At 41.2% G+C, this 17,622-nt stretch overlaps 1 protein-coding gene across 1 annotated transcript in view; it reads right to left on the bottom strand.

Annotated features, from left to right (window-relative positions):
* The window catches only part of LOC124803401 (facilitated trehalose transporter Tret1-like), a 56,714-nt gene that overhangs the window by 11,042 nt on the left and 28,050 nt on the right, over positions 1-17,622 (bottom strand). Inside the window, exon 4 of the mRNA XM_047264584.1 lies at positions 206-380. Coding sequence (XP_047120540.1) covers positions 206-380 — 175 coding nt within the window. The remainder of the gene's footprint in view (positions 1-205; positions 381-17,622) is intronic.

The following is a 17,622-nucleotide window of genomic DNA, read 5'->3' as shown; positions in this document are numbered from 1 at the left end:
GATATGAAACTTCCTGGCAGATTGTGTGCCGGACCGAGACTCGAACTGGGGACCTTTACCTTTCGCGGGCAAGTACTCTACCATCTGAGCTACCCAAGCATGACTCACGCCCCGTCCTCACAGCTTTACTTCTGCCAGTATCTAGTTCGCAGTAACACAGAGAATGATGTGTGATTGGTACATGGAGAGAGGAGAGTGTACTTACGGTCTTGCCGACCCTGAACCAGCGCAGAGAGGCCTTGGCTTCGTCGGGGCGGCCCTTGCTGAAGTAGTACCAGGGCGTGTCCGGCAACCAGAAGAGGCCCGCCAGGGAGGCGGCGGACAGCACCAGAGACACCACCGCCGTCATCGTGTAAGACAGCGCCAGGGGCAGCGCGTAGCTGCAACACGACACCGAGCCTTTATTGTATGATTATATGATAGCAGAACAAACACTGGTAGCAGTTACTTCTGTAAAATATCTGGGAGTATGCGTGCGAAACGATTTGAAGTGGAATGATCATATAAAATTAATTGTTGGTAAGGCAGGTGCCAGGTTGAGATTCATTCGGAGAGTCCTTAGAAAATGTAATCCATCAACAAAGGATGTGGCTTACAAAACACTCGGTCGACCTATACTTGAGTATTGCTCATCAGGTGGGATCCGTACCAGGTCGGGTTGACAGAGGAGGCAGAGAAGATCCAAAGAAGAGCGGCGCGTTTCGTCACAGGGTTATTTGGTAAAAGTGATAGCGTTACGGATATGTTTAGCAAACTCAAGTGGCAGACACTGCAAGAGAGGCGCTCTGCATCGCGGTGTAGCTTGCTGTCCAGGTTTCGAGAGGGTGCGTTTCTGGATGAGGTATCGAATATATTGCTTCCCCCTACTTATACCTCCCGAGGAGATCACGAATGTAAAATCAGAGAGATTCGAGCGCGCACGGAGGCTTTCCGGCAGTCGTTCTTCCCGTGAACCATACGCGACTGGAACAGGAAAGGGAGGTAATGACAGTGGCACGTTAAAGTGCCCTCCGCCGCACACCATTGGGTGGCTTGCGGAGTATAAATGTAGATGTAGATATAGAAACGAGGGTCTCTACCTCCAAACTAATTATAAAGGAAACTTGGTCCGTCTCATTGCTGAACGAATACTGTGGTAGCTCATATTTACGAGGTGATGATGTTACAAAATTTCAGGAGACCACCGAGTCGCAAGTTATAAGCGAAAATCGTTCTGATACTTCTGAGAGTGGAATACGTGTATCAGTAGTCTTGTTGCGAAGATTGTAGGTTAGGCAAGTATCAGAGGTGTTAGGGTGAACCAAAACAGTATCGAGGATGCAAGAGCTCTAAAATTCGTACCTTAAGAGCTATGAGCAATTTTTCATCTTTGCTACTATGAAACACACATCCTCCACTGAACAAGTACATAAAGCTTTTAATGGATGCATGTACTGGACTTTTTTCATGTTAGTGTCCGTACTAACTCCTCCAAAAATATGCAAACCAAAGAGCTTGCAGTAGGCGGGGTGCATAATGAATAAGAATGTGCGAGGGTCACTCATAAAGAAATGCACACTGTTTTTGTAAAAATACAGTTTTCATTATGCACTTGTGAAAGTTTTACAGTGTGTAGATACATCCTTCCCGCTTGTTTTCAAACTTAGTTCAACCTGTTCCCGTGAGTGGCGGCGTCACAGCATGTCGTCAAGATGTCTGCTACACTTGACGTTCGTCAGAAGCAACGTGCTGTCATAGAATTCCTGTACTGTAAGAACGAGACAGCGGGAAACATCCACAAGAGGTTGAAAAAGGTGTATGGAGATGCTGCTGTCGATCGCAGTACAGTTAGTCGGTGGGCAAGCAGGTTACGTGATGAAAGCGGGCACGGCAATATTGAGGACTGTCCTCGCAGCGGCAGGCCTCGTACAGCACACACTCCAGACAATGTGCAGAGAGTTAACGAATTGGTACTGCTGGCAGGCGCATCACAGTAAACGAATTGTCACGCTACGATGGCATAGGGGAAGGAAGTGTTTGCAGAAAACTGAAAGTGTTGGCGTTAAAAAAGGTTTGTGCCAGGTGTATTCCCAGTATGTTGACAGTGGCTCACAAAGAAAGAAGAAAAACGGTATGGAGCGAACTTCTGGAACAGTGCGAGAATGGTGGAGATGAATTTCTTGGAAGAATTGTGGCAGATCATTTTTCACCAGAGTCGAAGAGGCAATCAGTGGAGTGGCATCATGCAAATTCACCCAAGAAAAAAAGATTCAAAACCACACCTTCTGAAGGAAAAGTTATGGCTACGGTGTTTTTCGATTCCGAAGGACTCTTGCTTGTGGCCTTCATGCCAACTGGAACCACCATAAATTCTGATGCATATGTGACGACACTGAAGAAACTTCAAGCTCGACTGAGTTGTGTTCGACCACATCAGCAAAAGCAGGATGTTTTGCTGTTGCACGACAATGCACGGCCACATGTCAGTCAAAAAACCATGGAAGAGACCTCAAAACTCGGATGGACAACACTGAAACACCCGCCTTACAGTCCTGACCTGGCTCCATGTGATTGTCATCTCTTTGGGAAACTGAAAGACTCTCTTCGTGGAACAAGTTTTGAAGATGATGACTCCCTTGTGCTCGCTAACCATACAGAGACTCCAACAGGTTGGTCCAGAATTTTACCGTGCGGGTATACAGGCGCTGGTTCCAAGATGGCGTAAGGCAGTTGAGAGGGATGGAAATTATGTGGAGAAATGAAAATATTGTTCCTAAAGGATATATCTACACACTGTAAAACTCTCAAACATGTATAATACTGTGGTCCAGAGCGATCAATTAAGACACAACTCAAGCTGTACTAGGATAGATAAGATAAGAAATGACGTAAGCCGACCATTGAAGAAATGGATAGGGGTGTGCACCACATAGGATTCTGCGATGGATACGATTCCAGTGGAAGAAAAGTGGTTGCCCACTCGCATGATGCAACTGGCAAAATGATGTGGAGGAGGCAGTGGAAGCAAGGATTATGAACGTTGAGGAAAGGCAAGACAGAACGAGATGGTTGCTGGGAGCAGAGAAGCGACGCCAGCCGAAGACAATCCGCAAGAATAATAATAAGAAGAAGAAGGAGAACGATAAGAAGATTAATGTTTTAAACATTTTAAATAAATTCATCTGAAATTGTTGTAGCGAGGGTGCTGGTAATCTCAGTTTGAGCGTCCTATGCTTACAACAAATCAACCAATCCCTCATTTGGGTAATCAGTTGTCTGTGATGTTATGACGTGCTGCATTCTACAATCGGAATCTCTTTTGCCACGCCAGTCAGTTAAGACAGATGACTTCTGTAGTCAGGGCATACAAATACTGTTGCGATTTCATCTTTTGGCCGGCCGAAGTGGCCGTGCGGTTCTGGGCGCTGCAGTCTGGCACCGCGAGACCGCTACAGTCGCAGGCTCGAATCCTGCCTCGGGCATGGATGTGTGTGATGTCCTTAGGTTAGTTAGGTTTAACTAGTTCTAAGTTCTAGGGGACTAATGACCGCAGAAGTTGAGTCCCATAGTGCTCAGAGCCATTTTGTAAGTAGGCTGTTTGTTTTCTTATTGGCAACGTTACGTAGCGCTCAAAATGAAATCACTGGCTGTGCTGTGTGCAGTCTGTGGCTAGTTTGCATTGTTGTCTGCCATTGTAGTGTTGGGCAGCGGCAGCTGGATGTGAACAGCGCGTAACGTTGCGCAGTTGGAGGTGAGCCGCCAGCAGTGGTGGATGTGGGGAGAGAGATGGCGGAGTTTTGTAGTTTGTCATGAACTGATATATATATTATGATTTGTGATGATATTAAGGTAAATACATTGTTTGCTCTCTATTAATATCTTTCATTTGCTAACTACCCCTATCAGTAGTTAGTGCCTTCCATAGTTTGAATCTTTTATTTAGCTGGCAGTAGTGGCGCTCGCTGTATTGCAGTAGCTTGAGCAGCGAAGATTTTTGTGAGGTAAGTGATTTGTGAAAGGTATAGTTTAATGTTTGTCAGGGCCATTCTTTAGTAGGGAATTTTGAAAGTCAGATTGCGTTGCGCTAAAAATATTGTGTGTCAGGTTAAGGTCAGTCCTGTATAAATTGTTCTAAGGGGACGTTTCATATGTCGACCCTTAGCCTAGGATACCTCACTGGAATCTTCTGATTTTTTCTTGTAGTTTGTGTATTTAGTGTAGCTTTTGTTTATTGCTAGCGCGTAATTGTAGAGAGAATTTCCTTTGTAGTTGCAGTCTTTCATTGTTGTATAGTAAAACAGTTGTGGCATGCATGTAGATTTGCACCAAGTATTTCGCAGCTGCGCTTGCAATTAACTAGATATTATTTTAGTGCTATGTTAATGTGTTCTCTTATTTTTGATCTTCAAATTGTGTTTTTCTGTGTTGTCGTGTGAAATACTGTGACAATAATGGCGTGTGAAAAACGTAACACTAGGCTCCAAACTAAACTGAGAAATAATAGTGATGACGAGCGTAGCTTATCGGCGCCGCCGAGTAATGAATTAACTAATGTTCAAAGTAGTAATTTGGTAACTGTGCACAGGGAAATGGAGCGGGCGTCAAACAATGGCGTGGACAATGAAACAATTAGTGAAGAGGGAAGCATTATCGATCGACCGGTCGGCAATAGCTCGCCTCAGGAAGCCGAAATGACACGACACGATCTCGCAAATACTGTAGATTCAGGTTTTGGATCCTCACCGTTTTCTCGAATAAGTCAAGACACATTTTCTGCTTGTCAAAATGTGAATGTTTCCGGTGTAAATTCACTGCCGAAAAGCACTGAGGAACATGTTCCAGACACTAATGCATTGTTATTACAATTAATACAACAAATGGGACAGACACAGCAAAAGCTTCAAAAGTTAGACACAGTGGAACAAAATCTTAAAAAGTTAGACACAATGGAACAACACCAGAGACAAACACAGCAACAGTTAGACACAGTGGAACAAAATCTCAAAAAGTTAGACTCATTGGAACAAACTCTCGAACAAACACGTGAGGATTTAACTGCTGAGTTACATAACATTGAATCGAAATGTCAAAAAGTCTGTAATGACGTAAAAACTCAAATTTGTGAGCATTTTCAACCTATTTTTTCGCGTCATGAAAATGCATTACAGAATCACGAAGCAGCCATAAAAGAACTGCAAACTATTGTTCATGAAAATCACAACACCTTGCAAGCTAAAATTGACGCAGTTGCATCTACCGATTCGGTTACGCAAGTTGCAAAAAGTCAAGAAAACTTAAAAGACACAGTAGATACGATTTCAACACAAATGGACACTCTGAAACTTGGTTCAGAAAAACAAACTGAGGAAATAAGTACACTATCGGATAAAGTAGCCGAACTTTCGGATCAGGTCACTAACTTATCTACAAAGGTAGATGATGATCTGAATGACACAAGACCTGTAGCCTTCACTGACACTGAAGAGTGCGAACAAATTAGGAAATTCAAACAAAATCAGAATCAGATTAATACGCAACACCAAAGAGAAATCCGGGAAGTACAAGATCAGCTGACACAGTTAATACAAGAATTACGTATTTCAGAGGATACTCGCGCCCCAATACGGGAAGAGGAACTTAGAAATACGCAAAAGCCACAAAATAATAACACAGGGCATTTCGGTAATTATGAAAGAAATTGGGAATGTGCACCGAATTTTGAGATGGAACGGCCGACACGACCTAACAATGACAGATATGCGACTCGCCGACATGATGATTTTGACTATAAGCTGTTCATTACTACACGTAAATTCAAAACATTTAAGAATTCTGGCAACGACATTCATCCACAAGCATGGCTCCATCAATTCTCTCATTGTTTTCCTCCCAACTGGTCGTTGGAACACAGATTAGAATTTATGTGTGGCTACTTAGAGAATGAACCAGCTGTAAGAATGCGATCGGTAATTCACGATTGCCACAGTGAAGGAGAGTTTTACCGTGCCTTCCTCTCAGCATATTGGTCTCAAGCTACACAAGACCGTGTAAAACATAGCATCATGATGACGAAACACTTTGAACAATCTGAATTTTCCAGTCTTGTCAAATATTTTGAAGACATGTTGCATAAGAATCAATATCTTTCAAACCCATACAGCCCCTCAGAACTCATCCGCATTTGCTTACTCAAATTGCCTGAACATTTACGACATATTATTTTAGCAGGACGTTGCAAAGATGACATTGAAGCATTTCAGGGTCTGTTACAAGAATTGGAAATTGACACTGACAATCGGGGAACGCGGAAACAGGAGCACAATAATTACAGGTCACATCTGTCACAATTCCACGATGAAAGAAATAATAACTGGACACGACAAGGCTATTCTCACAACACATATCGTGACCAAAACAGACACCACCCGTATGACAACCGTTGGCAGAGTAGTAATAATTACAGGGAAAGATCACCTCTCCGTGGTAATGACTATCACAGAGACAATCAGAGAAACAGACAATATGGGAACCAAAACAATTATTATCAAGGGAGACAGAATAACTTTAGACGCAACGGTCCAGCGCGCAGTTACGATTCAGGGAGAAATTCTCCACCACTTAACCGACAAGAAAGAAACTACAGGAGTTATCGACATGACGACAGACGATGTGATCGTAACGACAGACCTGAATTGCATCAGAACTGGCGGGATTTAAACAGGGCAGGGCCCTCTCGAGGAGGTGAATTTGTAGAAGTTAGGTCTCCAAATCCCAATAACGACGCGCGCCAACAAAGAGACAGACAATGACTCGCACAGCAGGCAGCCGCGTGCGCCCGCTGGCTCCGAGAAAAATAACATAAGACGCTAGCCTGGAGAAAAATTTTAGCATTCTTTACCGATGTATACAACATGATAATTGCTTTGAAGTTGAAACTCTGTGCACTAGGAAGAGTAAAGGTTTACACCACATTCCACATGTAAAACCGTTTATTAAAAGATAATCTGCTTTTTAACTTTGTCTTTCCCATATAACTTTTCCCTTTACATTACTAGTATGCTGTGTTAGACTTAAGAAACTGCTAACATACAACAATGTTTGAAGTTAAATATCCAGTCAAGAACCAAGAGAACTTATTGAAACAGAAATGACGAATGCATTGTTATAGTGAACAGACGTCACAGTGTTATTGTGTGTGTACATTCTTGCTTGTTAGTTGCACGATTATGGAACGACTATAAGGCTTACATACTTAGAACATTTACCAGTACTGCTAATGAGATTTTAATGCAACATTTTGGTTTACTTGAAAATACATTCCGGATTTAAAGTACTTTCTGTGAGATACCAGATGAGACAATAGTTAGTTTATGTGACAGCTACACGATTTTATCACGACGCTACTAATGAGTGACAATTTACAATGTTGCTTTTGCGGTGTATCTGTTTTATATCTGCACAGTTTTCTAAATTCTTCTGGAAAGAAAAACATGTTTTAGTAGTAACTTTTGTGGTATAGCAACAATGAGACAGCCTTTTTCGTGGCACAACATTACGTTACTGTACAGTAATTTCTTCATCACGCCAATAAGCATTATAACTACGATATCTATACGCAAAGCATTTCACTTTTGTTTGTCATGAGGTAAGTACATTGGCTTCTGCAGAACTTAGCTTTCGGAGGACGATAACTACGACACTTCCACACAGATTATGTTGCAACAAGACGCACATTTAGCGCTACAGGACACGCATTTCAGTGATTAATTTTGTACTTAAAACATTTATTTTTAAAGATTTTTGAATTACAAAGAAAGTTTTCCGTGATATATTTCATTCCATTGGTGTAATCTGTAACACCTGAGGGTATAATTACATTAATCCTTAGGGGGGTACATGCTTACTTTGTGTACCATGTGTGTGGCAACCACAAGGAACCCTAGCTAATATGGTATTTGCTTATACAACTTTACACATCGGTACCATATTTCTCTAACACACAAATTACACAGCTATCTGATCATTTAACTGAGAGATAAACATTTTTTTACTACGTCAGTGACAGATGTTTACGTAATTACACAGCTGGATAACTTCACACTTATGAAACTGTATTTTGTCTGTACTTTGTGAAACTGTTCATATTTTTTCGGAACCATTGTGATACTATGAGAGCTTTGAATGATGTATTTGGTAAAGGGATTATGATTTTTAAAGTACGTTTGAGGCAGATGACACTTTTGACATGAGCAGAGAATTTTTTTTAATTATTGGAGGAAGCTACGACGATTTTGAGATTTGACTGAGGTGTTATGATGTTATTTTTGCGACGACGATATGTATTATGCTGCTGAGGTATGTTTACGATTAATAGGCTGAGGCTACTATATGAGTTATTTGATTATGCTTCATATTTATAATGACGAAATATTGACGAGTGTCGATGGATACGTATATGTGTAATAAGGTAAGGAGTAATGAATAGTGGGTAGGGACTCTTGACTTGTGAAAAAGGATGTTGGAAACCAAGAATCGTACTTTAAGAGTTATGACATGTGTGAATCATGTGTGAATGTATCACAATGCCACTGAACATTTTTTGGACACTGTTATATTTATAGGGTTTTGTTTCTACAGATTTGCAACGCTAATTCTTGACCTGTGAAATATTCTTATATGAGACTACCACGGTAGCAGAATCTCCTGTCGTAAATATTTCCGTACGAAAGTTAAGTGACCACCTGCACGTAATGCGTCGCGGGCACCCAGCTGTGTCAGACGCCTGGAGAAAAAGCCATTATTGCGAGCCCTTTTCAGCGGCACAGGTAGCACAAAAAAAAGGGGAGGCCATTATCCTTGGAAATATTCTTACATCTGCAAACCTGATAATGACAAGTGTCTTTCTACGAGAATTGAGAGCTACTGACTTACGAAATGCCACATAGCTATTGAATGATGTTTTTATGCTTTGGTTTGCGTAATTGCTTATTCCATTTGACATCTATTTTCCAGCTGTGTTGCAGCATTGCTTTTATAAAATAAAATGCATTTGCTAATGTGAACACTTTCTGTCAACAGATCTATTAAATAATTATTTTATGATCCACATTCTTTAAAAAAGGAGCACTTGGACAGGAAAGAACAATAAGAAGGAACTAGTAACTGCATTCATAATTTTCTTTTCAAGTAATTGGTAACTTTTTGGTAGAATAACTTCTTGTGGTGCACCACTTTAATTACATAGACATTAAGATGATACATTTCCCTTATCTGCATTGTTGTTTAGTGTAATATTTTTTCTGCTTGCGCTATGTCATGTTTAGGTATAAGTTGCTGCTGTTTGCCAGGCATAGTGTTATTGAATTTGACTTTTGCTCATTTATGCTGCTAGCTTTGCCAATTTGCATTTTTTTGCATTGCTGTTTGTGTTGATTTGTTATGTGATGCTGCATTGCCTCGTCCCTTAGTTTAGCATCTGAGCTCAGTAGATTTAAGTTAGCTTAAGAGGGGGTAGCCTCTAAGAGAATGAGTTGCGATGAATTGGAAGAAATGCATTGAGAAAACAGGTTTAGGTAGGATTTTCTTGGAAATAAATGTTGAGGTAAGAAATGTGTGAACATATAAATACAGAAAGCATGCTTAGATAGAATTTTTTTTGGTGGAAACAAAGGATGAAATAAGAGGAAAGATATATGAAGTTTTGGGTTGGACTGCAGTACCAAATGTTACACTGAAAACGAACCCTGTCCTTTCCTATTGGTGTTATCCCACTATGTGTTTGTGTACCCTTGAGTATTTGTTTTCTTCCTGTCTCTGTGTACTGTTTCATAGAATTTTTTCTCTCTTCTAATACTAAGCTATATTCACTATGAGGAGGAATACTGTTATCCTCAAATATAAGTTGCATTAATAATATGTTATTTTCTTTGTAAAGTTGTTTACAATTCTGTTCTGTTTCAATGTTCATGTGTGAAATTAATGTTTCGAAAACTGTTCTCATTATTTTATGTATGTACTTATGTCACTATTTTTGTAACACTGATGTATATGTTTATTTCTATTCTTTTGTAAAGCCTATACTACAAATGTTATCTGTATTATTATGTTTTTAATGATGTATTTTGTACCTTTGTAATTGTATTCTTATGTTATAAAATTGTAATTGTCACCAGTTCATGATATTATTAACTTGTTAGTTACATTTCACTGCACACGTTTCTGTTGGTCATAGTATGTAGACAATATGTGAGAAGTAGGGACTGTTAGTGTTTGCACGTGTGTTAATAACTCAGCAAGGGACTGGATAACAGCATTGCTGGTTCTAAGGACAATTTCAAAAACTTTGTGAGTGCACAAGTGGTGGTTTATGGACTTGCTATATTATCCGCAAGACTCTTCAATGGTGATTGTGCACCTGCACAGTCACAACAGATGGCTGCTGGCCATCTCTTCAAGGACTACAGTGGGTCTACATCTTTTATGATCCATCAATACCATTACTTCTACAAGGACTGCAGTGGGTCTGCACCTCTGGTGGCCCACCAATACCGTAATCTCTACCAGGACTACAGTGGGTCTGCTCTGTGATGACTTACCTACCAATACTCTTCAAAACTTCGAATGACTCTGCTGTGGGTTTGCTCCATTGTGGCCCATTACCTGTCAGCATGTCAAGAGCCAGCACTGTCTTTCCGTTGGAAGGACAACACTACTTCTTCAAGACTGCATGGAAATCCACTACTTCTGTGTGCATTTTCTTTTACTGCTCAGACTTTGAGAAAAACACTGCAATTTTACTGTGATGAATCAGGACTGTCTTTATGGACTGTGAGAAATTTTTAGCTTTTGACCAACATTGTATCAATAAGTGTGTGCATTTGATTTCTTTGTTATTGTAATTATGAAAAAAAATTTTTCAAATCTGTATTGGCCACTGCCCAATCCCATTTGTAAAAATTTTTTGTGGGGAGCATGGGGGCTATGTAAGTAGGCTGTTTGTTTTCTTATTGGCAACGTTACGTAGCGCTCAAAATGAAATCACTGGCTGTGCTGTGTGCAGTCTGTGGCTAGTTTGCATTGTTGTCTGCCATTGTAGTGTTGGGCAGCGGCAGCTGGATGTGAACAGCGCGTAACGTTGCGCAGTTGGAGGTGAGCCGCCAGCAGTGGTGGATGTGGGGAGAGAGATGGCGGAGTTTTGTAGTTTGTCATGAACTGATATATATATTATGATTTGTGATGATATTAAGGTAAATACATTGTTTGCTCTCTATTAATATCTTTCATTTGCTAACTACCCCTATCAGTAGTTAGTGCCTTCCATAGTTTGAATCTTTTATTTAGCTGGCAGTAGTGGCGCTCGCTGTATTGCAGTAGCTTGAGCAGCGAAGATTTTTGTGAGGTAAGTGATTTGTGAAAGGTATAGTTTAATGTTTGTCAGGGCCATTCTTTAGTAGGGAATTTTGAAAGTCAGATTGCGTTGCGCTAAAAATATTGTGTGTCAGGTTAAGCACAGTCTTGTATAATCGTATTAAGGGGACGTTTCATAATTTGAACCATTTTCATCTTTTGCATTGTTGTATGTTTCTTCCTGTTGACACCCCACATTATCACAGGTATGTGAGACTAAGAATTAAAAGATCACGTCGCTGTTCGAGGAACCAAAAACGATAAAATTTTGGGACCAGCATAGCCGGTGTGAGATTTTACGCCGGATTACAACAAATATGAGTCCAATATCTGAACGTCTAAGTTGTCGGAGTATAGGACGACGGCTCAATCCCGCGTCCGGCCATCCTGATTTAGGTTTTCCGTGATTTCCCTAAATCGCTCTGGGCAAATGCCGGGATGGTTCCTCTGCAAGGGCACGGCCGACTTCCTTCCCCGTCCTTCCCTAATCCGATGAGACCAATGACCTCGATGTTTGGTCTCTTCCCCCAAACAAACCAACCCAACCCCAACTGAGTATAGGCTACTTTCTAATTTGCGTCTACAGCTCATAATGCAGATCACTGAAGCCAGTCAGAATGCATTGCAAGCGAATTCCCTTCTAAGCCGCTGAATGGAGATGACGCCCTTCGGCATGTCATGTGGCTGTAGCTATATTGAATGAACCAGCAGTAATTGCTTTCTTTTTCATTGTTACTGCATATGACTTCATGAAACGTATGCTAATGAAATGTAGTCAGTAAATGCAATGAGTCCGTCTAACAACGTGTCGTACAATATATACTTACGAGAGAGAGAGAGAGAGAGAGGGAGAGAGAGAGAGTTTAACGGCCCGTCGACAGCGTAGTCATTGGATACGTTACTTATGAAGAGAGGAAAGTGGTAAGCAATGTGTGACATAATGCGCTCTACACATAAAACGGATATTTTACGATGCTAAATCTCATAATAACATGTTGCTAGTCAAGTAATTTCGAAATATCATACTTCCAATATGCCAAAAATCCACTGAGAAATAAAGCAGAAACATCAACCGGTGTTAAACACTATTGTTTTAAATTTTATATGCTAAACTAAAATACTTAATAAAAAATTAAATTTAAAAATTGATGAAGCTATGCTACAACTACGTAAAATGCTTTTGACACAGTTACGGTGGACAAATGTTTACGGGTTGCGATTGCCAGATGTGAGCGGCACAATCTATCTCAATTGTTACATCCCTAATAATGGGCCGCAGTTGTACTCGACAGCTTTTGTTTTTGTATGTAGCCAATGTAGCCGCTATGAATCAAGACACAAATGAATTAATGATGTTAGCTGTCAACGGGCAATGGGGAACGGTGAACAATATATATCAGACCGGGATACGAACCCAGGTCTCCTGCTTTCTAGGGAGATGCGCTGACAGCTGCTCCATTCGGAAACAGCGACCAGTGCAACTGCACCTACTACCCTAGCACTCCTCCCTTCAGACCCAAATTCTCAACGTGTCAGAAAGAACAGATACCACATACATACTTAAGGAGAGGACGACGAATTATCAGTTCACTGCAGATGCACACCACACTGGAACACTTACGGGAATCGGCGAAATATCGCGTGTAACAAGGATAATGGGCAACTGGCAATGCATGTGTAGTGTGAGGATAACGTGCGAATTTGAGTCTGACAGGAGGCATGCTGGGGTTGTTCGTGCAATTGCGACGACCACTATGTCTGGATGGCGCAGTAATCAGCACATCTGCCTAACAAGCAGGACACCTGGGTTCGAATCCCAGTCCGTCGTTGTGGTGGGATGCTTGGTCATCCCTCCAAGGAAACAAGCTCCGGGCAGTAAAACCGCTCCCAACTGCTTGGACAACAGCTGCTCGCATTCTGCGTTTTATAACTTTGACTGGCTTGTCCAAATACATCTAACCTTTTTACTTATTTTATCTGTATCTTTGTCAGGTCCTTCTGGTGTCCCCCCCATCCCCTTGAGTTTTACTAGATTCCATGTGCTCTAAGAACAGTGACTGGACGCTAATGACCTCAGTAGTTGAGCGCCCTTAAACCCCACCAAAAAAAAAAAAAAAAAAAAAAAAAACCAGTCTGGCATAAATTTTCCAATTTCACCATTGATTTAAATCAGTGCCCACTGCCAGTCAACGTCATTAATCCCTTTGTGTCTAGATTTTGATTTGGTTCGCCATTAAAAGCACATGATATTTTTCCTATCTAAACCTTCATACCAGTCACTCAATCTGGCTAGTGTAAAAGCGGCCTTATCTTCCAGTTAAGATATGGTCGGACAATTCTTGTCCTGGTTGTAAGTAGCGACAGTTGCACGAAAGAAGCGAAAAGAATGGAACTACAAGGGTCGCTTCCGTTTCGAGCTTCTGTGTTTGCAGTAAGACTAGTCGCGACACGAAACAAAGACGCACGTGACATTTGAGGAGCCCTTATTTGGTTCAGCGAGTGCAAGACCACAGTTCGCACCGAGCTCTTCTACAGCGAGAGTCCACTGTTACGCCACAAAGCCGGCAGTAATCCGTGAACGCGGTAAACAGAAGTTAGGTGACTTTCTCTCTGCTGTTTTCGTTTGTGCTCCACAGTATTTTATGTGAGGCTTTTCGCAAGTGCCGCGGTCTTGAACTGCTTGAAATACCTCGGCAAACAATTTACGCGTTGTACTGGGTATTTTGCACAGCTGAATGAATCTTGCTCAACCTAATCTTTGAATTAATCCGATATGAAAACAAGAATTAACAGTGCAGCTGTGCAGAAACTCGAGGCTTTCTGTAAAAATGTGTGGCTCACCATCAATGATTTCACAAAAGTCATAGTTGGACGGCTGAGAATAGTACTGCCGAAGAGACTCAAGATCAGGAAGTCGGTCCTTGTCTGAGGAAATATCACTGTTGTATCCTCAAATGCTTTATTCGCCGGCAGCAATAGTTGTATGTACTATCGATCACTCTACTTAAACGGTTCGATTTGTCGATGATTTGATCCTGGAGAGACCCATCTCCTTGAATGCAATAATTTTTTCTTTCTGGACACGTGATAACTGTTTTCAGCGTGGTATTGTCACAATCGTGATTTACGTACACGACAAGCACTGTCACTAATGGTGTATGTTTACTGCCTGCAGCCGGCCGCGGTGGTCTAGCGGTTCTAGGCGCGCAGTCCGGAACCGCGCGACTGCTACGGTCGCAGGTTCGAATCCTGCCTCGGGCATGGATGTGTGTGAAGTCATTAGGTTAGTTAGGTTTAAGTAGTTCTAAGTTCTAGGGGACTGATGACCACAGATGTTAAGTCCCATAGTGCTCAGAGCCATTTGAACCAATTTTTACTGCCTGCAGTAAAGGCATGTATGAACACACTAACACCATATTTAGCTGACTGCCTCCATACCGAGTTACACCCTCTACCACCTCAGTAGTTGATGTCTCGTTATACAGTGTGGTCCTTTGATAGTGACCGAGCCAAATATCTCACGAAATAAGCATCAAACGAAAAAACTACAAAGAACGAAACTCGTCTAGCTTGAAGGGGGAAATCAGATGGCGCTATGGTTAGCTCGCTAGATGGCACTGCCATAGGTCAAACGGATATCAACTGCGTTTTTTTTAAAATAGGGACCCCGATTTTTTATTACATATTCGTGTAGTACGTAGTTGTTGCTGTTGTGGTCTTCAGTCCTGAGACTGGTTTGAAGCAGCTGTCCATGCTACTCTATCCTGTGCAAGCTTCTTCCTCTCCCAGTACCTACTGCAACCTACATCCTTCTGAATCTGCTTAGTGTATTTATCTCTTGGTCTCCCTCTACGATTTTTACCCTCCACGCTGCCCTCCAATACTAAATTGGTGACCCCTTGATGCCTCAGAACATGTCCTACAAATAGATCCCTTCTTCTAGTCAAGTTGTGCCACAAACTTCTCTTCTCCCCAATCCTATTCAATACTTCCTCATTAGTTATGTGATCTACCCATCTAATCTTCAGCATTCTTCTGTAGCACCACATTTCGAAACCTTCTATTTTCTTCTTGTCCAAACTATTTATCGTCCATGTTTCACTTCCATACATGGTTACACTCCATGCAAATACTTCCAGAAATGACTTCCTGACACTTAAATCTATACTCGATGTTAACAAATTTCTCTTCTTCAGAAACGCTTTCCTTCCCACTGCCAGTCTACATTTTATATCCTCTCTACTTCGACCATCAACAGTTATTTTGCTCCCCAAATAGCAAAACTCCTTTACTACTTTAAGTGTCTAATTTCCTAATCTAACTCCCTCAGTATCACCCGACTTAATTCGACTACATTCCATTATCCTCGTTTTGCTTTTGTTGGTGTTCATCTTATATCCTCCTTTCAAGACACTGTCCATTCCATTCAACTGATCTTACAAGTCCGTTGCTGTCTCTGACAGAATTACAATGTCATCGGCGAACCTCAAAGTTTTTATTTCTTCTCCATTGATTTTAATACCTACTCCGAACTTTTCTTTTGTTTCCTTTACTGCTTGCTCAGTATACAGATTGAATAACATCGGGGAGAGGCTACAACCCTGTCTTACCCCCTTCCCAACAACTGCTTCCCTTTCATGTCCCTCGACTCTTATAACTGCCATCTGGTATCTGTACAAATTGTAAATAGCCTTTCGCTCGCTATATTTTACCCCTGCTACCTTTAGAATTTGAGAGAGAGTATTCCAGTCAACATTGTCAAAAGCTTTCTCTAAGTCTACAAATGCTAGAAACGTAGGTTTGCCTTTCCTTTATCTTTCTTCTAAGATAAGTGGTAAGGTCAGTATTGCCTGACGTGTTCCAGTATTTCTACGGAATCCAAACTGATCTTTCCCGAGGTCGGCTTCTACTAGTTTTTCCATTCGTCTGTAAAGAATTCGTGTTAGTATTTTGCAGCTGTGGCTTATTAAATTGATAGTTCGGTAATTTTCACATCTGTCAACACCTGCTTTCTTTGGGATTGGAATTACTATATTCTTCTGTAAGTCTGAGGGTATTTCGCCTGTTTCATACATCTTGCTTACCAGATGGCAGAGTTTTGTCAGGACTGGCTCTCCCAAGGCCGTCAGTCAGGTCTTTCAGTGCTCTATCAAACTCTTCACGCAGTATCTTATCTCCCATTTCATCTTCATCTACATCCTCTTCCATTTCCATAATATTGTCCTCAAGTACATCGCCCTTGTATAGACCCTCTATATCCTCCTTCCACCTTTCTGCTTTCCCTTCTTTGCTTAGAACTGGGTTTCCATCTGAGCTCTTGATGTTCATACAAGTGGTTCTTTTAAGGTCTCTTTAATTTTGCTGTAGGCAGTATCTATCTTGCCCCTAGTGATATAAGCATCTACATCCTTACATTTGTCCTCTAGCCATCCCTGCTTAGCCATTTTGCACTTCCTGTCGATTTCATTTTTGAGACGTTTTTATTCCTTTTTGCCTGATTGATTTACTGCATTTTTATATTTTCTTTTTTCATCAATTAAATTCAATATTTCTTCTGTTACCCAAGGATTTCTACTAGCCCTCGTCTTTTTACCTACTTGATCCTCTGCTGCCTTCACTACTTCATCCCTCAAAGCTAGCCATTCTTCTTCTACTGTATTTCTTTCCCCCATTCCTGTCAATTGTTCCCTTATGCTCTCCCTGAAACTCTGTACAACCTCTGGTTCTTTCAGTTTATCCAGGTCCCATCTCCTTAAATTCCCACCTTTTTGCAGTTTTTTCAGTTTTAATCTACAGGTCATAACCAATAGATTGTGGTCAGAGTCCACATCTGCCCCGGATATGTCTTACAATTTAAAACCTGGTTCCTAAATCTCTGTCTCACCATCTATCTGATACCTTTTAGTATCTCCAGGATTCTTCCAGGTATACAGCCTTCTTTTATGATTCTTGAACCAAGTGTTAGCTATGATTTAGTTGTGCTCTGTGCAAAATTCTACCATGCGGCTTCCTCTTTCATTTCTTAGCCCCAATCCATATTCACCTACTATGTTTCCTTCTCTCCCTTTTCCTACTACCGAATTCCAGTCACCCATGACTATTAAATTTTCGTCACCCTTCACTATCTGAATAATTCCTTTTATTTCATCATACATTTCTTCAATTTCTTCGTCATCTGCAGAGCTAGTTGGCATATAAACTTGTACTACTGTAGTAGGCTCGGGCTTTGTGTCTATC

The sequence above is a fragment of the Schistocerca piceifrons genome, chromosome 6 (assembly GCF_021461385.2).
Source record: "Schistocerca piceifrons isolate TAMUIC-IGC-003096 chromosome 6, iqSchPice1.1, whole genome shotgun sequence".
Lineage (NCBI taxonomy): Eukaryota > Metazoa > Arthropoda > Insecta > Orthoptera > Acrididae > Schistocerca > Schistocerca piceifrons.
The sequence above is the reverse complement of the archived record's forward strand: the minus strand, read 5'-3'. Positions and strand labels throughout refer to the sequence as shown.